Below are 24,762 nucleotides of genomic sequence, written 5' to 3' on the forward strand. Positions count from 1 at the left end.
TGATCGGAGCCAGATGAGGGATTTTGCCAAACCAGGGAGGTCATTTCTGGCTCCCAGCCCTGACTCAGCCTGCCAGTCTCCCTGCCAACTCCCCACCTACTGCTGGCCCCACTACCATGCCAACCCCACCTGACTGCCATAGTTCCTGGATATGCCAGGGCACCCGGCCGTACTGGGCAGCCACACACTGGGGCTCCTGGCCCCTCTGCTATGCACTGGATGACCGTGCTGGCAGCTCTCTGCAGGCAGCCCACTACCCTGCTGGTCCCGAAGGGCTCCTTGCTGCTGGCTCTCCACCAGGACTCTATGCAACATCCATGCCAGAGCACGGATACTGTTGGAGCAGAGAGTCCCAGTTTAGAGAGTTTCAACCTGTACTAATGGCCCTCACTTAACTTGTGTACATTTGTAATGCATGTTCTAATTTCAAATACAAGATACATACATACAAAGAATAAATTATATTCAGTTGCTTTGAAGTGATATCTCACATGAATCTTAATAAATCTCTAAACTCAGGGGTTGTACCATTTGACTGGAGAATTGCTAATATAGTTCCGATTTTTAAGAAAGGGAAAAAAAGCGACCCGGGTAACTATAGGCCTGTAAGTTTGACATCTGTAGTATGTAAGATCCTGGAAAAAATTTTGAAGGAGAAAGTAGTTAGAGACATTGAGGCTAATGGCAATTGGGACAAATTACAGCATGGTTTTACAAAAGGTAGATCGTGCCAAACCAACTTGATCTCCTTTTTTGAGAAAGTAACAGATTTTTTAGATAAAGGAAATGCAGTGGATCTAATCTACCTCGACTTTAGTAAGGCATTTGATACAGTACCACATGGGGAATTATTGGTTAAATTGGAAAAGATAGGGATTAATATGAAAGTTGAGAGGTGGATAAGCAACTGGTTAAAGGGGAGACTACAGCGGGTCATATTGAAAGGTGAACTGTCAGGTTGGAGGAAGGTTAATAGCGGAGTTCCTCAGGGATCAGTTTTGGGGCCAATTTTATTTAATCTTTTTATTGCTGATCTTGGCACCAAAAGTGGAAGTGTCCTAATAAAATTTGCAGATGACACAAAGTTGGGAGCTATTACCAATTCAGAAAAGGATCGGGATATCATACAGGAAGATCTGGATGATCTTGTAAATTGGAGTGATAGCAATAGGATGAAATTTAATAGTGAGAAGTGTAAGGTTATGCATTTAGGGATTAATAACAAGAATTTTAGTTATAAGCTGGGGACACATCAGTTGGAAGTAACGGAGGAGGAGAAGGACCTCGGAGTCCTGGTTGATTATAGAATGACTATGAGCCGCCATTGTGACATGGCCGTGAAAAAGGCTAATACGATCTTGGGATGTATTAGGCGAGGTATTTCCAGTAGGGATAAGGAGGTGTTAGTGCCATTATACAAGGCATTGGTGAGACCCCATTTGGAATACTGTGTGCAGTTCTGGTCTCCCATGTTTAAGAAGGATGAATTCAAACTGGAACAGGTACAAAGAAGGGCTACTAGGATGATCCGAGGAATGGAAAACCTGTCTTATGAAAGGAGACTCAAGGAGCTTGGCTTGTGTACTTTAACCAAAAGAAGGCTGAGGGAAGACATGATTGCACTTTTTAAATATGTTAGAGGGATAAATACCAGGGAGGGAGAGGAATTATTTAAGTTTAATACCAATGTGGACACAAGAACAAATGGATATAAGTTGGCAAGTAGGAAGTTTAGACTTGAGATTAGACGAAGGTTTATAACCATTAGAGGAGTGAAGTTCTGGAACGGCCTTCCAAGGGAAGTAGTGGGGGCAAAAGATCTATCTGGTTTCAAGATTAAACTAGATGGGTTTATGAAGGGGATGGTTTGATGAGATAACATGATCTTGGTAACTAATTGACCATTCATTATCAGTGGGAAATAGGCCAATGGAGGGATGATAGGAGTTACTATAGAGAACTTTCTTGGTGTCTGGCTGATGAGTCTTGCCCACATGCTCAGGGTTTAGCTGATCGCCATATTTGGGGTCGGGAAGGAATTTTCCTCCGGGGTAGATTTGGCAGAGGCCCTGGAGGTTTTTCGCCTTCCTCTGTAGCATGGGGTACAGATCACAGCTGGAGGATTCTCTGCATCTTGGGGTCTTCAAAGTATTTGAAGGCTTCAATATCTGAGATATAGGTGAGAGGATTATTCTACGAGGGGTGGGTGAGATTTTGTGGCCTGCACTGACCTTAAAGTCTATGAGTCTGAGTCTATGAAGTATTTTGTATCGGGCAAATTCCATTTATGTCATATTCATGTTCATAAGCATATTTTCATAAAGCATATGGAATGCCCTGTCACAGTATACATGCAATTTAACTATAAAACCTAAAGGTCATTGTTATTATTTAGAACATACAATGTTCTCCGCACTGAACAAAAACAGAGGGAGAAAGAAATTAGTGTTCTGGGAGCTTTTTTAGTCTGAAATGTAGGAGGTGAATCAACATTAGGACAAACAACAAGGGGTCCTGTGGCACCTTAAGTCATACATGAAGTCATGTGTCTGATGAAGTGAGCAGCAGCCCACAAAAGCTTATGCTCTAATACAGTGGTCTCCAACCTTTTTACACCCAAGATCCTTTTTCCGCTGTGTAGGAAAGATAGAAAATATGGCAAAAGACCAGCTTGGCTTAACAAGGAGATCTTGCATGATCTCAAAATAAAAAAGGAGTCCTATAAAAAATGGAAATTAGGACAAATAACAAAGGATGAATATAGGCAAGCAACACGGGAATGCAGAGGCAAGATTAGAAAGGCAAAGGCACAAAATGAGATCAAATTAGCTACAGGCATAAAGGGAAACAAGAAGACCTTTTATAAATACATTAGAAGCAAGAGGAAGACCAAGGACAGGGTAGGCCCACTGCTCAGTGAAGAGGGAGAAGCAGTAACAGGAAACTTGGAAATGGCGGAGACGCTCAATGACTTCTTTGTTTTGGTCTTCACTGAGAAGTCTGGAGGTGTGCCTAACGTAGTGAATACAAGCAGAGAGAGGGTAAGTTTAGAAGATAGGATACACAAAGAACAAGTTAAAAATCACTTAGGAAAGTTAGATGTCAGCAAGTCACCAGGCCCTGATGAAATGCATCCCAGGATACTCAAGGAGCTGATAGAGGAGGTATCTGAGCCTTTAGCTATGATCTTTGAAAAATCATGGCAGACAGGGGAGATTCCAGAAGACTGGAAAAGGGCAAATATTGTGCCCATCTATAAAAAGGGGAATAAGAACAACCCAGGAAACTACAGACCAGTCAGTTTAATGTCTGTCCCAGGGAAGATAATGGAGCAGGTAATTAAGGAAATCATATGCAAACACTTGGAAGGTAATAAAGTGATAGGGAATAGCCAGCATGGGTTTGTGAAGAACAAGTCATGCCAAACTAATCTGATAGCTTTCTTTGATAGGATAACGAGCCTTGTGGATAAGGGTTATGTGGTAAATGTCATATACCTAGACTTTAGTAAGACATTTGATACGGTCTCGCATGATATTCTTATTGATAAACTAGGCAAATATAACTTAGATAGGACCACGATAAGGTGGGTGCATAATTGGCTGGATAACCATAGTCAGAGAGTTGTTGTTAACGGTGCTAAATCTTGCTGGAAAGGGATAACAAGTGGAGTTCCGCAAGGGTCTGTTTTGGGACCCGTACTGTTCAATATCTTCATCAATGATGTAGATATTGGGATAGAGAGTACGCTTATTAAGTTTGCAGATGATACCAAAGTGGGTGGGGTTGCAACTTCTTTGGAGGATAGGGACATAATTCAAAATGACCTTAGCAAGTTAGAGAAATGGTCAGAGATAAACAGGATGAAGTTTAATAAAGAGAAATGCAAAGTGCTCCACTTAGGAAGGAACAGTCAGTTCCATACATACAAGATGGGAAGCGACTGTCTAGGAAGGAGCATGGCGGAAAGGGATCTAGGGGTCATAGTGGACCACAAGTTGAATATGAGTCAACAGTGTGATGCTGTTGCAAAAAAAGCAAATATGATTCTAGGTTGTATCAACAGGTGTGTTGTAAGCAAAACTCGTGAAGTCATTCTGCCGCTCTTCTCTGCACTAGTTAGGCCTCGGCTGGATTACTGTGTCCAGTTCTGGGCGCCACATTTCAAGAAAGATGTGGAGAAATTGGAAAGGGTACAGAGAAGAGCGACAAGAATGATTAAAGGTTTAGAGAACATGACCTATGAAGCCAGGCTTCATGAACTGGGCTTGTTTAGTTTGAAAAAAAGAAGATTAAGGGGGGACATGATAGCGGTTTTCAAATATCTAAAAGGGTGTCACAAGGAGGAAGGAGAAAAATTGTTCCTCTTGGTTTCTGAGGACAGGACAAGGAGTAATGGGCTTAAAGTGCAGCAAGGGAGGTTTAGATTGGACATTAGGAAAAAATTCCTAACTGTCAGGGTGGTCAAATATTGGAATAAATTGCCAAGGGAGGTGGTGGACTCTCCCTCTCTGGAGATATTTAAGAACAGGTTAGATAGACATCTGTCAGGGATGGTGTAGACGGAGCTTGGTCCTGCCTTGAGGGCGGGGGGCTGGACTCGATGACCTCTCGAGGTCCCTTCCAGTCCTATGATTCTATGATCACTTTTTAAATGTCAGAACAAGCCAAGATTTACTGCCCTGTCCTTCCCCCAAAACCGCACCCCTTCCTTGAAGCCCCGCCCTCTCAGTTCTCCTCTTTTCCATCACTTGCTATCCCTAGCCCTTATACACTCACAGGGTATGGCTACACTGCTGCTTTTTTTTTTTCCAATTCTTCTGTAGGAAGAGGTTTTTTCAACATTTGGCCTGTCTAGACTGGATCAAATGTCAGAAAAACCCCTTCTTTAAGAAGACCCCTTATTCCTTGTGGAACGAGGAATACAGGGGTTACCAAAAGAGCATGTTTGCTCTTCCGCTAAAAAAAAGTGGAAGAACAAATGTGTCCCTGGACGCAGAAGAGTTTTTCCAGGATACCGCTGGAATCCCGGAAAAACTCCTGCAGTCTAGCCATACCCTCACTCTGGTGTGGGAATGAGGGATTTGGGTGTGGGAAGGGGTGAGAGGTGCAAGCTCCGGGAGGGAGTTTGGATGCTGGAGGAGGTGGCTCAGGGAGGGGGCTCCAGGCTGGAGAGTGTTGGGGTCAGGTGGAGGATTGGGGTGCCTAGCGTGCAGGAGTTTGGGTTGGGGTATGTGAGGGGCTCAGGGCAGGGAGGTTGGAAGTATGATGGACTCAGGAGGACATAGATTTGTGGTGTGTGGATGGTGCAGAAGTGGCGGTAGGTAGTGGAGCTTCTTGGGGGCATGGGGAAATGTGGGGGTGCCTCATGATCGACTGGTTGAGCCCTCCTGATTGACTGGTTGGTGACCACGGCCCTAATAAATCTTTTAGGCCATGTCTCTATTTGTGGAAAGATCAATGCTGCGGTGATCGATTTTGCTGGTGTTTAATTTAGCAGGTCTAGTAAAGACTTGCTAAATTGAATGCTGCGCGTGCCCCTCTCACTGCTGCTTCTCCTACTCCTCACAAGGACTAAGTGAAGCTGACGGGAGCATTTCTCCCATTGACCTCTTCCTGTGAAGATGAAGCCAAAACTCAGCTTAAGGTAGTTGATTCCAGCTATGTTTTTAGGTAGCAAGAATTGTGTACCTTAAGCTGACCTTCCTCTGTAGTGTGGACCTGGCCTTAGTCTTTAAGATGCCACAGGACTCGTCATGGTTTTTGCTCAAGCAAACTAAGACAGCTACCTCTCTGAATCTTGTCAGCAGTAGAATAGATCCTTATTCTGGGACAGACACACACAGCGAAGCACTTCAGCACTTGCTTAATTTAGTATGATTAGTTCTGTTGCATGTCAGAAACTACTGGGCTGTGTCTACACTGGGCCATTTATTCCGGAAAATCAGCCGCTTTTCCGGAATAAGCTACGAGCTGTCTACACTGGCCCCTTGAATTTCCGGAAAAGCAACGACGCTGTACTGTACAAAATCAGCCGCTATTCCAGAAACCCTATGCTGTTCCCGCTCGGGCATAAGTCCTTATTCCGGAAAAGCTTTTCCAGAGAAGGGCCAGTGTAGACAGCTTTTCCGGAAAAGCAGAAGAAACGGAAAAAAGCGCTTTGGATGCCGCGAGACCCCCTAGGAGCCGTGGACTTCCTGGTAACCCGAGCTCCTACAGAGCTCGGAGGCTGCTGGGCGCCCATGGCAGGAGCCTGCCGGAGAGCATGCAGCTTGAGCTCTGCCACGTGGCGCTCTGCTGCCCAACAGCCACTTCTGAGCCCAGCATGGCAGCTCCGGGTGGTGAGCCACCTGCACCCGCAGGGGAGGAAGCCCCCAGGGGCCAGAAACACCGGGCCCCATCCTGGACCCCCTGGGAGCTGGAGACCCTCCTGGACCTGTGGCAGGAGGAGGAGGATCTCCACGACCTGCAGTCCCGCCGCTGCAATGCAGACTTGTACACGCGGCTGGCGCAGAACCTGGCGCAGCAGGGACACCCCGGCCACAACTGCGAGCAGGTGCAGTCCAAAGTAAAAGAGCTGCGGCTGGGCCACCGACTGAAGGGGGGCAGGACCCGATGCCTGCCCCTATTACAACTGGCTCCATGCTTTTCTGGGCCAGCCAGCCCCGGAAGCCCCAGCTGTCCCTGGGGGCACCTGCCAGCGCCCCCCCATCAACTGTCCCACCGAGCCAGGGGAGGGAGAAGACAGCGCCAGCGCGTCTGGCGGTGAGAAGGCCAGCGTTGCCACCGCCCAGCAGGCCCCCTCCAGCAGCTCCTCCGAGGCCGAGGCCGGGGAGGAACCCACTGGTGAGTTTATGCAGTTTGCACTCCCAACAGGCGGGGGGGCCAGGTGCCCGGAGGGAGGAGGAGGAGAGCATGTCACTCAGGCCACGTGAGCTGCACGCTGCAGGGATACGCTGGGGATAGGAGGGAGTAGTCTGGGGGAGACCCAGGCGACCCTACTACGGGGCTTGGGCAAACATGTCCACCAGGGCCTCTCTGATGCGCACCGCATCCTGGCGCGCCTGGCAGACGGCAGCTGTGTCTGGCTGTTCCAAGGTCTGTGCCTCGGCTGCCATCCATGCAGGGAGGAAGGCCTCCCCACTGCGCTCCACAATGTTGTGGAGCACGCGGCCAGGACCTCCGTTGCATTCTGCTCACCCATCTCGAGACGGGTGAGCAAGCAACGGAAGTGGGCCTTTAAACGTCCAAACGCCAGCTCCACTGGGTTTCAGGCCCGGTTGAGGCGGTCGTTGAACCAGGCCCGGTTCTGATCCGGCTGCCCCGTGTAGGGCCGCATTAGCCAGGGCATCAGGGGGTAGGCCGCGTCCCCGACGACGCAGATGGGCATAGGCACATCCCCGACAGTCAAGTCCCGCCAGGGAAGTAGGTGCCCACCTCCAACCTGCGATACAGTCCAGAGTTCCGGAGGATGCGGGCGTCGTGTGCCCGGCCGGACTAGCCCCCGTAAATGTCCACGAAGCGGCCCCGGTGGTCCACAGCCTCAGACGTGTCTTGAGTACAATTTTCTTCAACAGTCCTCCCAGCTGGAGCAATGTCAGGAAAAATATGGCTCAGCTTCTCACAAATCTTCTGATTTTGCCAGTGCTGTTATGTTATCTTTCTCAGAAAAATCATAAGTGGGGTACTGAATATGAACCAATGAATATGACTCATAGGCCATAACCACTTTTTAAATATATTAGGATATCCACAGACAATTCTCTGTATTTTATCTCAGTTAGGGGTGTTTGATTTTTACAGTTTACCTGTTTGTTCGTTTTTTGTATGTGGGCCATGTTAACTTCTCTTCCCTCAGAGTTACAGTAAACTGTGCTTCATATTGAAAAGTGCACAGTTTTAAACTGCAAAATTTGAAGATTTGGAAGTTCAAATTTCAGTTGGAGAGAAAATGTATTGTAAAAACATTGCAGGTTGCTTTAAGGGAGCATGCTTAATAGTAAACACAATAATGTCTTTAGCAAGACCAGCTGCAGGCTTTGCAGGATGAAAACGGCAGGCTAGGGGAGCTGGTGTATAAGCTGAAAGCCCTGAGCTGCTGGAGGCAGACTCTTCTGAAAGCACAGCTCCATGGAAAGCTGAGGAATGCAGAGAAGGTAAGAAGTACTGATTGTTTCATTTTCATAACTGTCTTTTGTTTTCTGCTTAAACTGGGGTCAAATATGACCAATGCACAGTAGCGCAAAAAGCCAGTACTTTTCATGGTGATTGTGCACCTGTGTCTCAAATACTCCAGAGGTTATCTTCACAGAGTGTAAACCTGAACAGTGATGTCTACCTGAATCAGCAGTCTGAAAAAACAAGTGTGAAAATGACTGTGAACAGCCCACATTCACCCCAATCACGGCAATTGACTAGGAAGACTAATTTTGACATTTTAAATATAAAAATGAACTATTTCACTATTGATCAAAGGAAATGAGAAAGAGGAGGGGCAATGGTATTAGGAAAATGTGTATTGTTTAGTGGGTGAGATTGGGTATTTGTAGATGTAGTTTGGTGTAGAGAGGATGTTAGAGGTGGCGGCTTAGGACAATTTGATTTCTATGTTAAGCACTATGCACACCAATGCAGAAGGGAACTACAAATTATTTAAAATGGACTCATACTTTTTGTGTGTATGAAGGAGGCCTGAATCTGGAGGCTTTGTGGGTTGGTGGTTTTTAGGATGTGGGGATTGGTTCTTAATTACCGTAGAAATAGAGATCATGTTTAGGTTAGAAGATCAGTGTTCACTTGAGTGGCCAATACTGGAATTGCCTTAGCTTAGGTTTGAATGGCAAAGCCGTAACTCTGTGTTACTGAATCCTCATTGGTTCTGTACGCAGTCATGTGTGTCATAACAAATCATCAGACCATGTTCTAGGGTTGCACAACAGAAAGCTGATCTCTGATTCTTTCCCAGTGAATTGTGGAAGGACAAGACTATCATTCTGGACAGACAGGAATTCTGGGAAATCATTGGAGGACTATCGCAACTTTGAGTGATGTGGCCTGCATCCTCATTGCAAAGTACAAGGGTTACCAGCCTGAGTAGTGCCATCTAGCTTGGGTTTAAAACACCCACCAACTCTGGAACAATATCTGAGTCAAAGTCAGAGTTAACTTTACAGTGAAAATGTACCTAGAGCATGAATGATGATGAAATTTTAAGAGGGTGAGTCGCTCTTAGGTCTTGTCTGTATTGGCACATTTTGCTGCCAAAAACTGCCTTTTGGCAACAAGAGTCAGAATGTTTATACTGCAATGCCATTTTTGTTGGGAAAACACCCAGTTTTTGGCGACAAAAAAATTCCACCCCTATAAGAGACTTTTGTCTTCTCCCCTCCCTTTGTTGTTGACAAAGAGCCATTGAGGACTCTGCTGTTTGTTTTGTTGAGAGAATTGGCTTCCACCAGTATACTATAATGCCTGCCCTGAAGCCAGTGCTCAGCAGTTTGTGATCTCTGCAGGCATGAGCCCCTCCCTTTTCAAAGCTCTGGGAAGTATCTGACAGCTGAGTGATTCCTCTTAAAATCAGGAATAAGGGACCTTTCGGAAAAGGCTTTATTTTCCAAAAGATCCCTGTCTAGACTGGTGCTTTTTTCCGGCAAAGCCCCGAGCCGGAAAAAAGCGGCAGCCATGTTCATGCAAATGGAGCGGGGAAAATGTAAATCCCCGCTTCATTTGCAATTCCGACTTGTCTCATCTGCATCCCTTTTCCGGAAAAGGGGTGCAGTGTAGACACAGCCTCTGTAAATGGGAGTCTTGGCTGATATACGTGTTTTGTATCACTGGGTCTAATATTTACTCTTTAAGTGTTACCAATATATTAAAATTCATACATCCATTTATTGGATTTCTTCAGCATCCAGTATTGCAACAGATTCACCTTAAAAGATTATATATATACAATATGTAAAATTCTATAAACATGAATATGACACCTTTTTCCTCTCAATACCTGAATTTTGGATTTTGAATGTAGGCTTGATTCTGCATCTCTTGTTTTCCATAAAATCCCAATGTCTTCAGCTGATGACATCTTTACGGGTATGCCTACACTACAAGGGTATTTCAAAATAAGTTATTTCAGAATAACAACACCTGAAATAACTATTTTCAAATAGCACGTCTACTCTACAGGGAAGCCTCAAAATTAGTCTGAGGCAGGTTCCCATAATGTGGAAATGCTACCTCGATTTAGAGCTCCAGAAAGCACGGGGGAGTAACTACTTTGAATGGCCCTGGGGAGGAGCTTTTTCAAAATAGCAGCACTGGAGCGTCTACACCACCACTATTTCAAAATAGCAATTTTGAAATAGGCATTATTCCTTGTGAAATGAGAGACTATTATTCTGGAATAAGAAGCCTGTTGTTTCAAAATTATTTTTAAATAACAGGCTTGCTGTGTAGATGCTCACCTTGTTATTTTGAAATAACACTGTATTGTAGACATGCCCAACCAGAGCAGGGAGATCCTTTCCAGACATCATTTAAAAGTGATGTACAAAGGAGAAAAAATGAGGCTTTTGCCTTATTTTCTTTCTTTCTGATTCCAGAAAGTTTGAGGGTTAATTTGTGTTTTAGTCTGCTTGGGGTTTTTTGTTTGTTTGTTTTTTACATTAGAAAGGAATGAGACATTTTAGTATTTTCATGTTATAGAAACACTTGCTATGGGAGGTAGAATGTAGGCTGACTCAAGAAGCCCGGAGCAGACAACAGCTAGATGTGATCAAGGCAGCGAACATTGAGAAGATGATGGAAAACATGGGGCAGAAAGAACAGAGGCTGCGATGTCTGACTGAAGATGCAGAGAAATCTTCTAAAATAGTGCAGCTTCAGCAAAAAAGGATCAAAAAAGAAATGCGTCAGGTAGGCACATAACTACATCTTTAAACACTTTAGCATGTATCATACTATTAAGGAAGCTAGTATTCCCTGAGAAATGTAATAGGTCCTCAGTACTGTTTACCAGCTGCATGTCTTTCTCTGATCAATACTGAATGCATCCCCTCAGGATCCCAGATTTCACACTATACTCTGTATTTTGGGAGCAACAGCCTTGCCAAGCTAAGATATGTACTGAAGAGATACATACTCTTCAACACACAATGACCTTTGGCTCTAAGGAACAGTGCACTGGGTTGGAGATCATTGGGTCTAAGTTCATCTCTTCCACAGTTTTTTATATTCCTCCACCCATTTTACAAATGAACTAAGGGAGAGGTCATACAAAGTCATTTCTTTCAAAGTTGTGGATAGAACCCAGATGTTTAAAATAGCAAGCCTAAATATCTTCCACTCAATGTGCCAAAGTTGGTAAGCACTGCTCTAACCACTAGGTCATACTCCCTTCCCAGGAACACTGATCCCCAACATGCTGCTGTTGCTTAGCAAATAGTTGTGTAATCCACTGGGAAATGTGTGTCACATTTCTCGCTAGCTACTAGCCTACAGAGAGAGTAATTGGGAATTCTTTTGCTTTGTGATAGGGATCTGAAGACTCGGGGTTCAAGTTCTACTGGTACTTTGTATATTTGAAATTGCTGTCCTTCCAGTTTTCTGTTTAAACAACTGGTTTAGTGAATGAGAGAACAGCCTTAAATGGCTTTAGAGTTAATATATACCACAATTGACAGATGATAATGTGTAACAAAACACAGGTGTATCATGTATCAGCCATTTGCGTCACTTGTGGTTGCTTTGATCACATGCTGGCAGGTGTAAGGTTGAAAGGTGTGACTGAATGGAATGGAGGAGCTCAGGAGTGCCTGCTAGTTAACCATTTTTATATTAAATCTCTCTTTCTCATCTCCTGCACTGCCATGTGAACTGTCAATGAGGAAATCCATTCCAGCAGTTCACCACCTTCCTGTGCTTGTTCATACAATTAGAATTTATCAACATGTAATTGTTCTTATTGGGTGAAATCAAACACACAGTGCTATTTTTGGTATAAATTAGAGCATGGCCAACCATTGACAACAGCACAAGTATTAACTTACAATAAAAGTTTTTCAAATTCTACTTGACTAAACTGTTTTTAGAAAGATTTCACTGACCTTATCTGAGTACATATTTTTTGTTTTAAACAGTTATAATCTAGATTTTCTTCAAAGATTTATTGAAATATAAAGTAGATTCAAGAGTGCCTTGCCAGGCAGCCAAAACATACACAAAAGAGCTGCTGTTTAGTATAAAACAAAACCACATGATTTTTCATCTTCATATCTTAATGCCATTACTATGGTAGAATAACAAAAAAAATGGCTTGCTCCAGTTAGTCCAACTAATGCAGGGCAATACCATTGACTCAGGGCAAGAGAGGGGCAACCAAAACAAAACATCTTGGTTACTGCCATAGGTAGGTCATTTTTATCTCTACTCCCAATGCTTACTCTTGTAAAAAGAAATATAAAACTGTGTTTAGCATTTATGGTAATTGTCAAGGCTTTGATACTATAACACAGGTTGTATATAGCCACTGCAGACAGCATACAAAGCTGGCCTGTAAAAATTTTATTATTCCTTTGTTTTATCTATTTTTTATCTGACATGATTTGGAATTAAGAGCCATATACTTCTTGCTTGATGTTACACTGATTACCAGTGGTTCTCAAACTGTGGTTCAAGGAACCCTGTGTGATGGTCCTGCTAAAGGAAATGTTTGGGGACAGGCAGAGTTGAGCCCAGACTAACTCAGTGCCACCACGTTCTGTGGATGGTCTGAAATTGGATATTGATTTAGCTTAATTTAATTGCTTACCAATGGCCTCCATTATTAGATCATCTGCAAAAAGGACTGGCACAGATTTAACTGAATCCATTTAGAAGCTGATTTAATTGAGTACAGTTTCTATTGCCCTGCCCTTGGATTGGGTTGTCAGGCCTGTAAGGGGTCAGTGATTGATGCTTTGTATGTCTTACAAAGTGACCTGAATAATGAAAATGTTTTGAAAATCACTTGATTACATTTTACTTGTGTAAGTCCCCTTGGCTGCACTTCAAGCACTCCACAGGATCTAAGAGCGTAAGGTGTGGCTTTCATATCATAGATTGGATGAAACTTCCTTGTTCTTATCTGACTGCCTCTCCTGTAAGCCTGGTCAAAGTATTTTCTCTCTTGGAAACCCTAAACAGTTAAATTGAAAGCACCTACCACTTGGCAGAGTTGGGATGACAGCATTTTGCTAGGAACAGTTTGGCAGGTTGCTAGCACTTACTGACTGCCTTTATCAAGATCATATACAAGAGACTTTTGGAAGAGCAGAGCATTCAGCCCTGGCATATAGACCCATGAATTCATTGTTCCTCATCTTCATATAACATAAGAATGGCATACTGAGAATGGACAAAGGTTCATCTAGCCTAGTATCTTGTCTTCTGACAGTGGCCTGTGACAGGTGCCCCAGATGGAATGAACAAAATAGACAATTAACAAGTTATCCATTCCCTGTTGTTTATTTCCAAATTCTGGCAAAGAGAGGCTAGGGACACCATCCTTCCCCATCCTGGCTAATAGTCATTGATGAACCTATCCTCCATGGATTTATCTAACCCTTTTTTGAACCCTGTTGCAGTCTCGACCTTCACAACATCCTTTGGCAAGGAGTTCCACAGGTTGACTGTGCACTGGACCTTCACAACGTCCTCTGGCAAGGAGTTCCACAGGTTGACTGTGCACTGTGCAAAAAAATACTCTGCCAAGTATTTGTTTTAAGCCTGCTGCCTATTAATTTCATTTGGCAACTCGTAGTTCTTGTGTTATGAAGAATAAATAGCAGTCCTTATCTATTTTCTCTACACAATCATGAATTTATAGACCTCTATCAAATCCCCCATTAGTCATCTCTTTTCCAAGCTGAAAAGTTCCAGTATTATTAATCTGTCCCCATATGGAAGCCATTCCATACTCCTCATAATATTTGCTACCCCTTTTCTGAACCTTTTCCAATTCCAATGTATCTTTTTTGAGACAGGGCAACCACATCTTTACGCAGCATTCAAGATGTGGGCAGAACATGGATTTATATAGAAGCAATATCATAGAATCATAGGACTGGAAGGGACCTCGAGAGGTCATTGAGTCCAGTCCCCTGCCCTCATAGCAGGAGCAGACATTGTCTAGATCAGGCCTACTTAACACACAGCCCACATGTGGCCTGTGGACCGTTTATTTGCAGCCCGCGTTGCAGTTTGGGTTTATGCGGGGCTCAACATGCGGCCCGTGGGTGGGAGTCAGAACAAAAAAATTGTCAATATAATGGTCTTTTGTTGATATGCATTTTAGTAGTTAAATTCCTGGACTGTCATTGCTCATTAACAATGCTGTCATATGGGTGGAAATTGGGTAAATATTGCATTTTATTAATATAAACAGAATTGACTTTAATGGGGCCTGTGTGTTGTGTAGTCTTGCCTTAATCTTTGTATTCATGCCTGTCATTGTGAAATAATCTATTTGCATATATATTTGCACGTATATGCAATTACACTTAAGTTGTGGCCCTCGGCAGGTGCTGTGAGTATCATTGTGGCCCCTGGGGCTTCCAAAGTTGAATAGCCCTGTTATAGATCTTCTCTGATAGCTGTCTATCCAACCTGCTCTTAAATATCGCCAGTGATGGAGATTCCACAACCCCTCTAGCAATTTATTCCAGTGTTTAAGCACCCTGACAGTTAGGATATTTTTCCTAATGTCCATCCTAAACCTCCCTTGCTGCAATTTAAGCCCATTGCTTCTTGTCCTATCCTCAGAGGCCAAGGAGAATAACATTCTCCCTCCTCCTTGTAACACCCTTATAAATACTTGAAAACCACAATCATGTCCCCTTTCCGTTTTCTCTTTTCTAAAGTAAACAAGCCCAATTCCTTCAGTCTTCCCTTGTAGCTCATATTTTCTAGACCTTTAATCATTCTTGTTGCTCTTCTCTAAACCTTCTCCAATTTCTTCACATCTTTCTTGAAGTGTGGTGCCCAGAACTGGACTCCAATTGAGGCCTAAATATGAAAGCAAACTCACAGAGCAGAATTTTTTCCTCTTCCTTTCTAGGGATGTAAGCGACCAGTTGACTAGTCGACTGTCCTACAAGCAAAAGGTTATTGGATAGTCGAGTAATGACTTGACTAGTCACATATGACATTTTCGGTCTTATTTTCTTAATGATTTGCAACATTGTGTTCACTTTGTTGACTGCTGCTGCACACTGAGTGGATGTTTTCAGAGAACTGTCCACAATGACTCTTAAGTTCTCTCTCTTGAGTGGTAACAACTAATATAGGCCCCCATCATTTTATATGTATAATTGGGATTGTGTTTTCCAATGTGAATTATTTTGCATTTATCAACATTAAATTTCATCTGACATATTATTGTCCAGTCACCCAGTTCTGAGAAATCCTTATGTAGCTCTTTGCAGTGTGCCTGGGACGCAGTCAGCTGTGCACCCTTTTGATGTGTTTATAAAACACATGTAACCCTTTGAGTGCCCAGAAGTATCAGTAGCTGAATTGGTATTTGAGACAATAAGCTAATAATTTGGTATTGAATTAAAAAAAGCCACTTCAGTGCCAGGAATTTAGTGCTACACAGTGGTTCCTGCTGCTGCTAGCTCCCGAGGAGATCTGTGTGAGCATGAAAGCAAACGTACTATAACAGCTACCCTCTACAGCACTAAGCTATCATCTCAGCAGTATCTGATTCAATTGTTGGTTCTTGTTCCTTGCTCCTTGTTCTGGAAAACTGCAGATTTTATTAAATACTTATGAGTTTATCTGTCCTCCAGAAGGATCCCAGGCACATCTTATAAAAATTATATCTAGGAATTATTTCATCTGCAACTGAACTGTGACCACCTCTGATGTTGAAGCCATCTGCTTCTCCTCTTCTTGAGCCCTTAGGCTATAATTTTGCTTTGTATGAGGACGGTCAGATTTTTTTTCTTTTTTAATCTGATTCCTCTGCACGTGGTATTGCCATCCTCCTTAGATAAAAAGCCAACTGATCCAAGAACGTAGATTAAAACTGGATGCCTTCCAGCGGGTGGATGAACTTCAGTGTCAGATTTATGATTTGGAAGCTGTAACATCCCAGAGAAACTCGTCCACAGGTAAGGGAACATACATTTATTTTTAAATGATGTGGAGCATCCAAACTAGGCCAGTAGATTTTTCTAGTTTAATTGTGTGCCTTAGGTATTGTACCCCCTCCTGGATTTCCAAAATTGAGCATGGCTGCCTATTCATCAACCTTCAGCTACAGAAATAGACAGTTTCTCTTCCCCTTTACTCAACTCTTTTTCCTCCCTCCTCCTGTATGAAGAAAGCCGGAGAAATGGTTTGGTGTTTTGGGGGTATTGCTTTAGTTTTAGGGGTTTTTTTCTTGCTTCTTGTTTTAACATTAGCCCCATCAGGAATATAATACTGTTGTTTATAGACTCATAGAACTGGAAGGGACATCTAGAGGTCATCAAGTCCAGTCTCCGGTACTTATGGCAGGACCATGCACTATCCTAGACTATCATTGACCGGTGTTTGTCTAACCTGCTCTTTAAAATCTCCAACGATGGAGATTCCACAACCGAGATGATTTATTCCAGTGCTTAACTACCATGACAGAAAATTTTTCCTATATTCAACATAAACCTTCCTGTTTTTACTGGGAGTCTCTTTGATGAACAAGAGAACAGGAGTTTGGAACTTTCTCAGTTCTTCACTCGAGGGACAAGAATTTTGAAACTTTAGCAAAGTTTTTCTTTTCTTTCCAGTTATTTTTATAACATCTAATTCAAAGTGCTTTAAACGGGTTGATAAAAAATCCCCATTCCCACAGTTGCTAAAGTTTCACTTCCTTTCTTTGTGTGACATCAAAATCCTGCTAGTTCTTCAGTCCAACTGTAGAGTCAAGCAGGAAATTGGGATGGACAATACCTGAATTTTTAATACAGGCAGTCCCCGGGTTACGTACAAGATAGGGACTGTAGGTTTGTTCTTAAGTTGAATCTGTATGTAAGTCGGAACTGGCGTCCAGATTCAGCCACTGCTGAAACTGACCGCCAGTTCTGACTTACATACAGAATCAACTTAAGAACCCCAAGCGTCCCCAAGTCAGCTGCTGTAGTCAGGCTTCCTGTAGTCAGCGCTGGTCAGTTTCAGCAGCGGCTAAATCAGGATGCCTGGGGCAGAGCAGCTGGGGTGCTGCTGGGTTGCTCCAGTAGCGCCGCTCCTCGGCGCTACTGGACCAACCCAGCAGCATCCCATCTGCTCTGCCCCAGGCGTCCTGATTCAGCCGCTGCTGAAACTGACCAGCAGCAGCTGAATCAGGACCAGTGCTGCTGGGTTGGTCCAGTAGCGCCCAGAGTGGCGCTGCGGGACCAACCGGCAGCGCCCCAGCTGCTCTGCCACAGGCGTCCAGAGAAAAGTTTAGTCTGCTGTGGGAATGGGGAATGGGGGGGGGGAGAGGCTGTACTAGCTGCGCCCCCCCACCCCAGCAGACCAGGAAGACGCGGGCGGCGGACCGAGACGCACCGCGGTCCCGCCGCCTGGGTCCTCCGCGGCTTTGCTCCCCGTCTCCCTGGTCTGCTGGAGACCAGCAGACCAGGGAGACGGGGAGCAAAGCCTCTGAGGACGCCAGCAGCGGGACAGCCCAGGCGGCTTGGGCTGCCTCGCTGCCCGAGCCCCTCCACGGCTTTGCAAAGCCTGGAGAAGCCGGCAGCGGAGCAGCCCAGGCGCGCATGGATTGCCCCGCTGCCCGAGCCCCCCCGCGGCTTTGCAAAGCCTCGGGGAAGCCGGCAGCGATGCAAAGCCGCCGGGGGGGGGGGGGACAGGGCTCGGGCAGTGGCTTTGCTCCGCGTCTTCCTGGTCTGCAGACCAGGGAGACGCGTAGCAGCTTTTCTCGCCCGGAGTACATGGGCAGCGGGACCGCGAGGTCCCGCAGTCCGTGTACTCCGGGGCAGCCCCATTCGTAACTGCGGATCCGACATAAGTCGGATCCGCGTAAGTCGGGGACTGCCTGTACACTAAATACAGGGGAAAATCCATACTTTCCAGGCCTTTTTTGTATATCATGAAGACTTAAAAAAAATAAACCATATCCAATTGTGACATAACAGGGTACAGTCTAGACCAGGGGTCTCCAAACTACGGCCCGCGGGCCGGATGCGGCCCGCGAGGCCCTCTCATCCGGCCCGTGGAGACCTTTTTGTCTACGGAAAAAAAATTACGGAAATTTACGTGTATCCTGCCAAGATCAGCCGCCGCTTACATGGACGTTATGTTTTTACCGAATTAAAATAGGACTGGTGGGTTTTTACCAGTTTTTGCCCAAGGAAGACTTTCCTAATGTCAAAACTTTTGCATCAAGGTACCTTTCAACCTTTGGAACAACATACCTGTGTGAACAAACATTTTCAAGAATGAAATACGTGAAGAACAATTTGAGAACAAACTTGTCCGATGATAATCTCAGGTCACTGTTGATGTTAGGGACAACAAATCTAAAGCCAGAAATGTCTGCTATTTTGGCATCCAGGAAACAATTTCACCATTCACACTAATACAGGTGTTCATGTGTAGTGTATCAATGTGTTATTAAATAATAACTGAATAAAATAATATTAAATAAATAATTAAAAACAACATCCATGTTTTGATTGTTTTTTATTTGGACCTCAAGTGTGTAGTCGGCCCCCGAACTGCTGTTTGATAGTTAATGCGGCCCTCGGGCTGAAAAGTTTGGAGACCCCTGGTCTAGACCAATGAGTAGCTGAGTCATCCCTGCTCTGTAACCTGGCGTGCCTTTGTGAACAGTCCAGGCTGGAGGCTTCATAAGGAAGGCAATCTCAAACAGGTATCTTAGATGCCTATATACAAATGCGAGAAGTATGGGTAATAAGCAGGAAGAACTGGAATTGCTAACCAATAAATACAACTATGATATCATTGGTATTACAGAAACCTGGTGGGATTGGACGCATGATTGGAATGTTGGTATGGAAGGGTACGGCTTGCTCAGGAAGGACAGACAGGGAAAAAAAGGAGGAGGGGTTGTCTTGTATATTAAAAATGTACACACTTGGACTGAAGTGGAGATGAACGTAGGAGATAGCTGTGTAGAGAGTCTCTGGGTTAAGCTAAAAGGGGTAAAAAAATGAGGGTGATATCATGCTAGGAGTCTACTACAGGCCACCTAGCCAGGTGGAAGAGGTGGATGAGGTTTTTTTTAAACAATTAACAAAACTATCCAAAGCCCAAGATTTGGTGGTGATGGGGGACTTCAACTATCCAGACATATGTTGGGAAACTAATACAGCGGGGCACAGGCTATCCAATAAGTTTCTGGACTGCATTGGAGACAACTTTCTGTTTCAGAAGGTTGAAAAAGCTACCAGAGGAGAAGCTGTTCTGGATTTGGTTTTAACAAATAGGGAGGAACTAGATGAGAACTTGAAAGTGGAAGACAGTATAGGGGACAGGATCATGAAATAATAGAGTTCATGATCTTAAGGAAAGGTAGAAGGGAGACCAGTACAATTGAAGTAATGGATTTCAGGAAGGCAGATTTTGATAAGCTCAGAGAACTTGTAGGTAAGGTCCCATGGGAAGCAAGACTGAAGGGAAAAACAACTGAGGAGAGTTGGAAGTATTTCAAAGGGACGTTGTTAAGGGCCCAAAAGCAAACAATTCCGCTGTGTAGGAAAGACAGAAAATATGGCAAAAGACCAGCTTGGCTTAACAAGGAGATCTTGCATGATCTCAAAATAAAAAAGGAGTCATATAAAAAATGGAAACTAGGACAAATAACAAAGGATGAATATAGGCAAGCAACACGGGAATGCAGAGGCAAGATTAGAAAGGCAAAGGCACAAAATGAGATCAAACTAGCTACGGGCATAAAGGGAAACAAGAAGACCTTTTATAAATACATTAAAAGCAAGAGGAAGACCAAGGACAGAGTAGGCCCACTGCTTAGTGAGGAGGGAGAAGCAGTAACAGGAAACTTGGAAATGGCAGAGATGCTCAATGACTTCTTTGTTTCGGTCTTCACCGAGAAGTCTGGAGGTGTGCCTAACGTAGTGAATACAAGCAGAGAGAGGGTAAGTTTAGAAGATAGGATACACAAAGAACAAGTTAAAAATCACTTAGGAAAGTTAGATGTCAGCAAGTCACCAGGTCCTGATGAAATGCATCCCAGGATACTCAAGGAGCTGATAGAGGAGGTATCTGAGCCTTTAGCTATGATCTTTGAAAAATCATGGAAGGCAGGGGAGATTCCAGAAGACTGGAAAAGGGCAAATATTGTGCCCATCTATAAAAAGGGGAATAAGAACAACCCAGGAAACTACAGACCGGTCAGTTTAATGTCTGTCCCAGGGAAGATAATGGAGCAGGTAATTAAGGAAATCAAATGCAAACACTTGGAAGGTAATAAAGTGATAGGGAATAGCCAGCATGGGTTTGTGAAGAACAAGTCATGCCAAACTAATCTGATAGCTTTCTTTGATAGGATAACGAGCCTTGTGGATAAGGGAGAAGTGGTGGATGTCATATACCTAGACTTTAGTAAGGCATTTGATATGGTCTCGCATGATATTCTTATTGATAAACTAGGCAAATATAACTTAGATAGGGCAACGATAAGGTGGGTGCATAATTGGCTGGATAACCGTAGTCAGAGAGTTGTTGTTAACGGTTCTAAATCATGCTGGAAAGGGATAACAAGTGGAGTTCCTCAAGGGTCTGTTTTGGGACCCGTACTGTTCAATATCTTCATCAATGATGTAGATATTGGGATAGAGAGTACGCTTATTAAGTTTGCAGATGATACCAAACTGGGTGGGGTTGCTACTTCTTTGGAGGATAGGGACATAATTCAAAATAACCTTAGCAAGTTAGAGAAATGGTCAGAGGTAAACAGGATGAGGTTTAATAAAGAGAAATGCAAAGTGCTCCACTTAGGAAGGAACAATCAGTTCCATACATACAAGATGGGAAGCGACTGTCTAGGAAGGAGCACGGCGGAAAGGGATCTAGGGGTCATAGTGGACCACAAGTTGAATATGAGTCAACAGTGTGATGCTGTTGCAAAAAAAGCAAATATGATTCTAGGTTGTATCAACGGGTGTGTTGTAAGCAAAACTCGTGAAGTCATTCTGCCGCTCTTCTCTGCACTAGTTAGGCCTCGGCTGGATTACTGTGTCCAGTTCTGGGCGCCACATTTCAAGAAAGATGTGGAGAAATTGGAAAGGGTACAGAGAAGAGCGACAAGAATGATTAAAGGTTTAGAGAACATGACCTATGAAGCCAGGCTTCATGAACTGGGCTTGTTTAGTTTGGAAAAAAGAAGATTAAGGGGGGACATAATAGCGGTTTTCAAATATCTAAAAGGGTGTCACAAGGAGGAAGGAGAAAATTTGTTCCTCTTGGTTTTTGAGGACAGGACAAGGAGTAATGGGCTTAAAGTGCAGCAAGGGAGGTTTAGATTAGACAGTAGGAAAAGATTCCTAACTGTCAGGGTGGTCAAATATTGGAGTAAATTGCCAAGGGAGGTGGTGGAATCTCCCTCTCTGGAGATATTTAAGAACAGGTTAGATAGACATCTGTCAGGGATGGTGTAGACGGAGCTTGGTCCTGCCTTGAGGGCAGGGGGCTGGACTCGATGACCTCTTGAGGTCCCTTCCAGTCCTATTATTCTATGATTCTATGCAAGTCACTTCAGCTGTGTCTGTGTGTGCACTGCACTCACCCAGCCCCACTGTGAGCTCTTACCAGCCATAAAGATTACCACAAGGGGTGAAACCAAAGAAGTCCCAATCCCATATTTCCCCCCAGAAACCTATGTCCTGTAATGGCCAACCTTCTCCTGAAATACACAAATATATAAAGTCTGTTGTTCCTTCAGTGGAGTAATATACTAACAACTTGTAACCCCAGATGGCATGGAACTAACCAGACACTTCAACTTAAATACATTGGATAATACAAAACAATAAAACAAGTTTATTAACTTACAAATAGTGATTTTAAATGAGTGCAAGTAATAAGGCATAAATGTCAGAAATAGTTACAAGAAAAGTAATGATAAAATGGTTACTGATGGTAGTAATTTAACAAACTGAATTAAATTCAAAGCAAAGCTTTTTTTTCCCATTTGCTTCAGAAAATTACTGACCAAACTTTCAGGTCAGGACCCCTTCCCCGAATCCAATGGTTGTTTCCTTTGTCTCTTCAGGTGCAGTGAATGCGATAAGCAAAGAAAGAGAGTGAGTTTGAGGAGTCCTCTCCTAGGAGAGTTTGTCTTATTTTTATAGTTTCATTCCTTCTCTTGAAAACATTTCCAGCTAAGACAGAGAGTCTATGTAAAAGGATGTTTCCTGCTCGGTTTTCTTGCTGTATGTTGGGTAGCTGCAGGATTGATTTACATCTTATTGTGTGTTTTCCCTTTCTAATATATTGTTTTGATGCATTTAATCTGTGTTTCCACTGAAAGATTAAGGGGAATTAAGGAAGGTGAAGATTTCTCTAGTCACTGACTTTCAGAAGAAGCAAATCTAGTATTTCAGAGCCAGCAGAAGATTCCGATCTGGCAGCAAGTTCAACTCTGCAAATTCACTTCAGTATAAAATATCCCAGATACTTCCATTAATTGCTCACCCTTACATCTTCTCAGAATTCTAGGGATGCCATTAGAACTGCTGAGGCATAGAAAGCATTACACCTGTAGGTTGATGGTAGTGACAAAAAATTGCCAACGTCAATGGAAGTTTTTTCATTGTCCTATGTGAGGATAGGTGCTTGAGTCACAAGTTCCTATCGGACAGATGTTGACTTCATCAAAGTCACTACAACTGGCATTGCTATCAAGGTATTCTTCAATAGAGAGGACAAAAGCTGAATGGGCCATCATGGAGCCTTGGCTCGTCATGGTGGCCCCTCTACATCAGGACAGAAATCTGATAGAAAGGCAGTGTGGGGAAGTTTGTGCTGTTGCTGCCCATACTGCATCTGTTCTGTGGGTAAATAAAAGCCCTCCATTTCCAGCAGTGTTAGTCAAGCGCCTTTCAGAAACACTTAAATATATAAGCACTGTTAACAAGAATATTGAGCTGCCTTTCCAGGGTTAGCAGAGATGAGAAACATAGTGTAAAAACCAAATGGCAAGTAAGTATGGGTAAATTCTGAACCAATCAGAGCTAGCTCTATCAAGGCAACTCAAACACATTGGATGGAAATAAGTGAAGATCAGCTTGGACACTTCAAAGTATTTGGCCTGCAGGGGGGTGGCCATTATTCAACATGCTGCATAGCTGGAGAAGAACTTGTCTGGAAAGCATGGAAAAGCCTTTATTTAAAATGTAGCCTGCTTCAAAATACAGACATTCTGAAGATTGCTAATCCCCAAATACTAAAAGGACATGCTGTTTTCTACCTTTTTCTTGATGATTATGGTGTTAATTGTGTAACTGTAATATGGATGTTGTAATTGATTTCTTTAAAAAGGTATGAAGAAGTCCACTAATCTGATGTCTTGTAGTGCGAGCAGCACAAGAATTCCTTTGTCAGGTAATAAACCAATACAGAATAACTAACAGTTCTCACATCTTAGCAGTAACACACTTTGTCAAGAAAAGCAGGCTGCAGGAATGCAAAAGTTTATATTTTTCATTAATGTGAATAAGGCTGTATTGTCTGTAGTTGTAACATCAAGCCCGAAAGTAAGTGAATGCATTGCCCTTCATTCTAGTGTTTGTTCATCTAGGGGTAACAATGAACTGTTACTATAGCTCTATTTAGGCTGTAATTGTAACCATAGCTAGGTCTTGATGCCCTCATTTGAGCTGGTTAGAATAAACACAATTGAGTTGTCCCCCTTAGATGCTTTATTCACAGCACAACAATCTGTCCAATGCATTGCCTATCAGTGCTTTCTGAGAAAATCTGGCCTGCTGTCTTTCATTGCATCAGCAGGGGATAGAGGAGAGGCACACAGATTAATACCAGCATCCCTCAAGATAAAGTATTCTGGGGTGTCTTGCTGCACAATTTGGAAAGGAGGAACAGACTTCTAAGCTACATCCACTCAGGATCGTATCTGTATGGCAGAAGTGCTATAATTAAATTACAGAAACATAATAGTGTCAGCCAAGGCTGTTGGCAAAGGTGACATGGCAAACTGCCAATGGCTAGTAACTGAATATTAACCATGCTTGTATGTGGAGACAATCTAAGTTTAGAATTGATCATATCAATAGCCAATTAGAAACTTAGCATCTGCTTCAGAGATTTCTTAGTGACTGACGAGATCAACAGTCAATTAGGGGTTTCTGTGTATGAAGACATAATGAAGGACAAAAACTAAACTAACTCTTGAAATTAAAGAAACACATTGTTTCATTTTTTACTCTAACAGACTCTTCATAAAATAATTAGATTATCTAATAGTGTAGCCTTAAACTCTACCAAATGAAGGCTTACAGCTCCAGATATAGTTAGGTGCCTAAATGCTTTAGATTTACCGTTGGAGGAATTCTGCAGCCTGTGTGGGGCACAGATTTATTTGCTTCCCCACAGCTAATAGGGTGCACACACCTTCCACATCAGTTCAGTCATGGCTAGTGAGGGGTAGGCAACAGGCTCAACAGCAGAGAGCAGATCATGAGATGGCAGCAACATGTACAGGGGAAGGAACCTGGATGTGCATGCCTCTATGGAGAGTAGGGGTGT

General features: G+C 43.5%; 2 protein-coding genes across 3 annotated transcripts in view; one reads left to right on the plus strand and one right to left on the minus strand.

The window, feature by feature from the left end:
• The window catches only part of LOC102458918 (uncharacterized), an 81,814-nt gene that overhangs the window by 39,470 nt on the left and 17,582 nt on the right, over nucleotides 1-24,762 (minus strand). The gene's annotated exons all lie outside the window — the stretch shown is intronic.
• Nucleotides 7,934-22,665, plus strand: LOC142827512 (coiled-coil domain-containing protein 162-like). 2 transcript variants are annotated; one of them, XM_075923120.1, is made up of 4 exons: nucleotides 7,934-8,156; nucleotides 10,705-10,914; nucleotides 16,031-16,151; nucleotides 22,271-22,665. In XM_075923120.1, the coding sequence occupies exons 2-4, from the start codon at nucleotides 10,798-10,800 to the stop codon at nucleotides 22,303-22,305; spliced, it is 273 nt and encodes a 90-aa protein (XP_075779235.1). In that variant the 5' UTR covers nucleotides 7,934-8,156; nucleotides 10,705-10,797; the 3' UTR covers nucleotides 22,306-22,665. The 2 variants fall into 2 exon arrangements, with proteins under 2 accessions (XP_075779235.1, XP_075779236.1); XM_075923121.1 differs by lacking the exon at nucleotides 7,934-8,156 and having other exon boundaries at nucleotides 10,591-10,914.

The sequence above is a fragment of the Pelodiscus sinensis genome, chromosome 3 (assembly GCF_049634645.1).
Source record: "Pelodiscus sinensis isolate JC-2024 chromosome 3, ASM4963464v1, whole genome shotgun sequence".
Classification (NCBI taxonomy): Eukaryota; Metazoa; Chordata; order Testudines; family Trionychidae; genus Pelodiscus; species Pelodiscus sinensis.

Coding starts and splice junctions, on each gene's coding strand:
- LOC142827512 (XM_075923120.1), top strand. CDS start 10,798: ATGATGGAAAACATGGGGCAGAAAGAACAGAGGCTGCGATGTCTGACT. Junction 10,915..16,030: donor TCAAAAAAGAAATGCGTCAG/GTAGGCACATAA, acceptor CATCCTCCTTAG/ATAAAAAGCCAACTGATCCA. Junction 16,152..22,270: donor CCAGAGAAACTCGTCCACAG/GTAAGGGAACAT, acceptor TTGTCTCTTCAG/GTGCAGTGAATGCGATAAGC.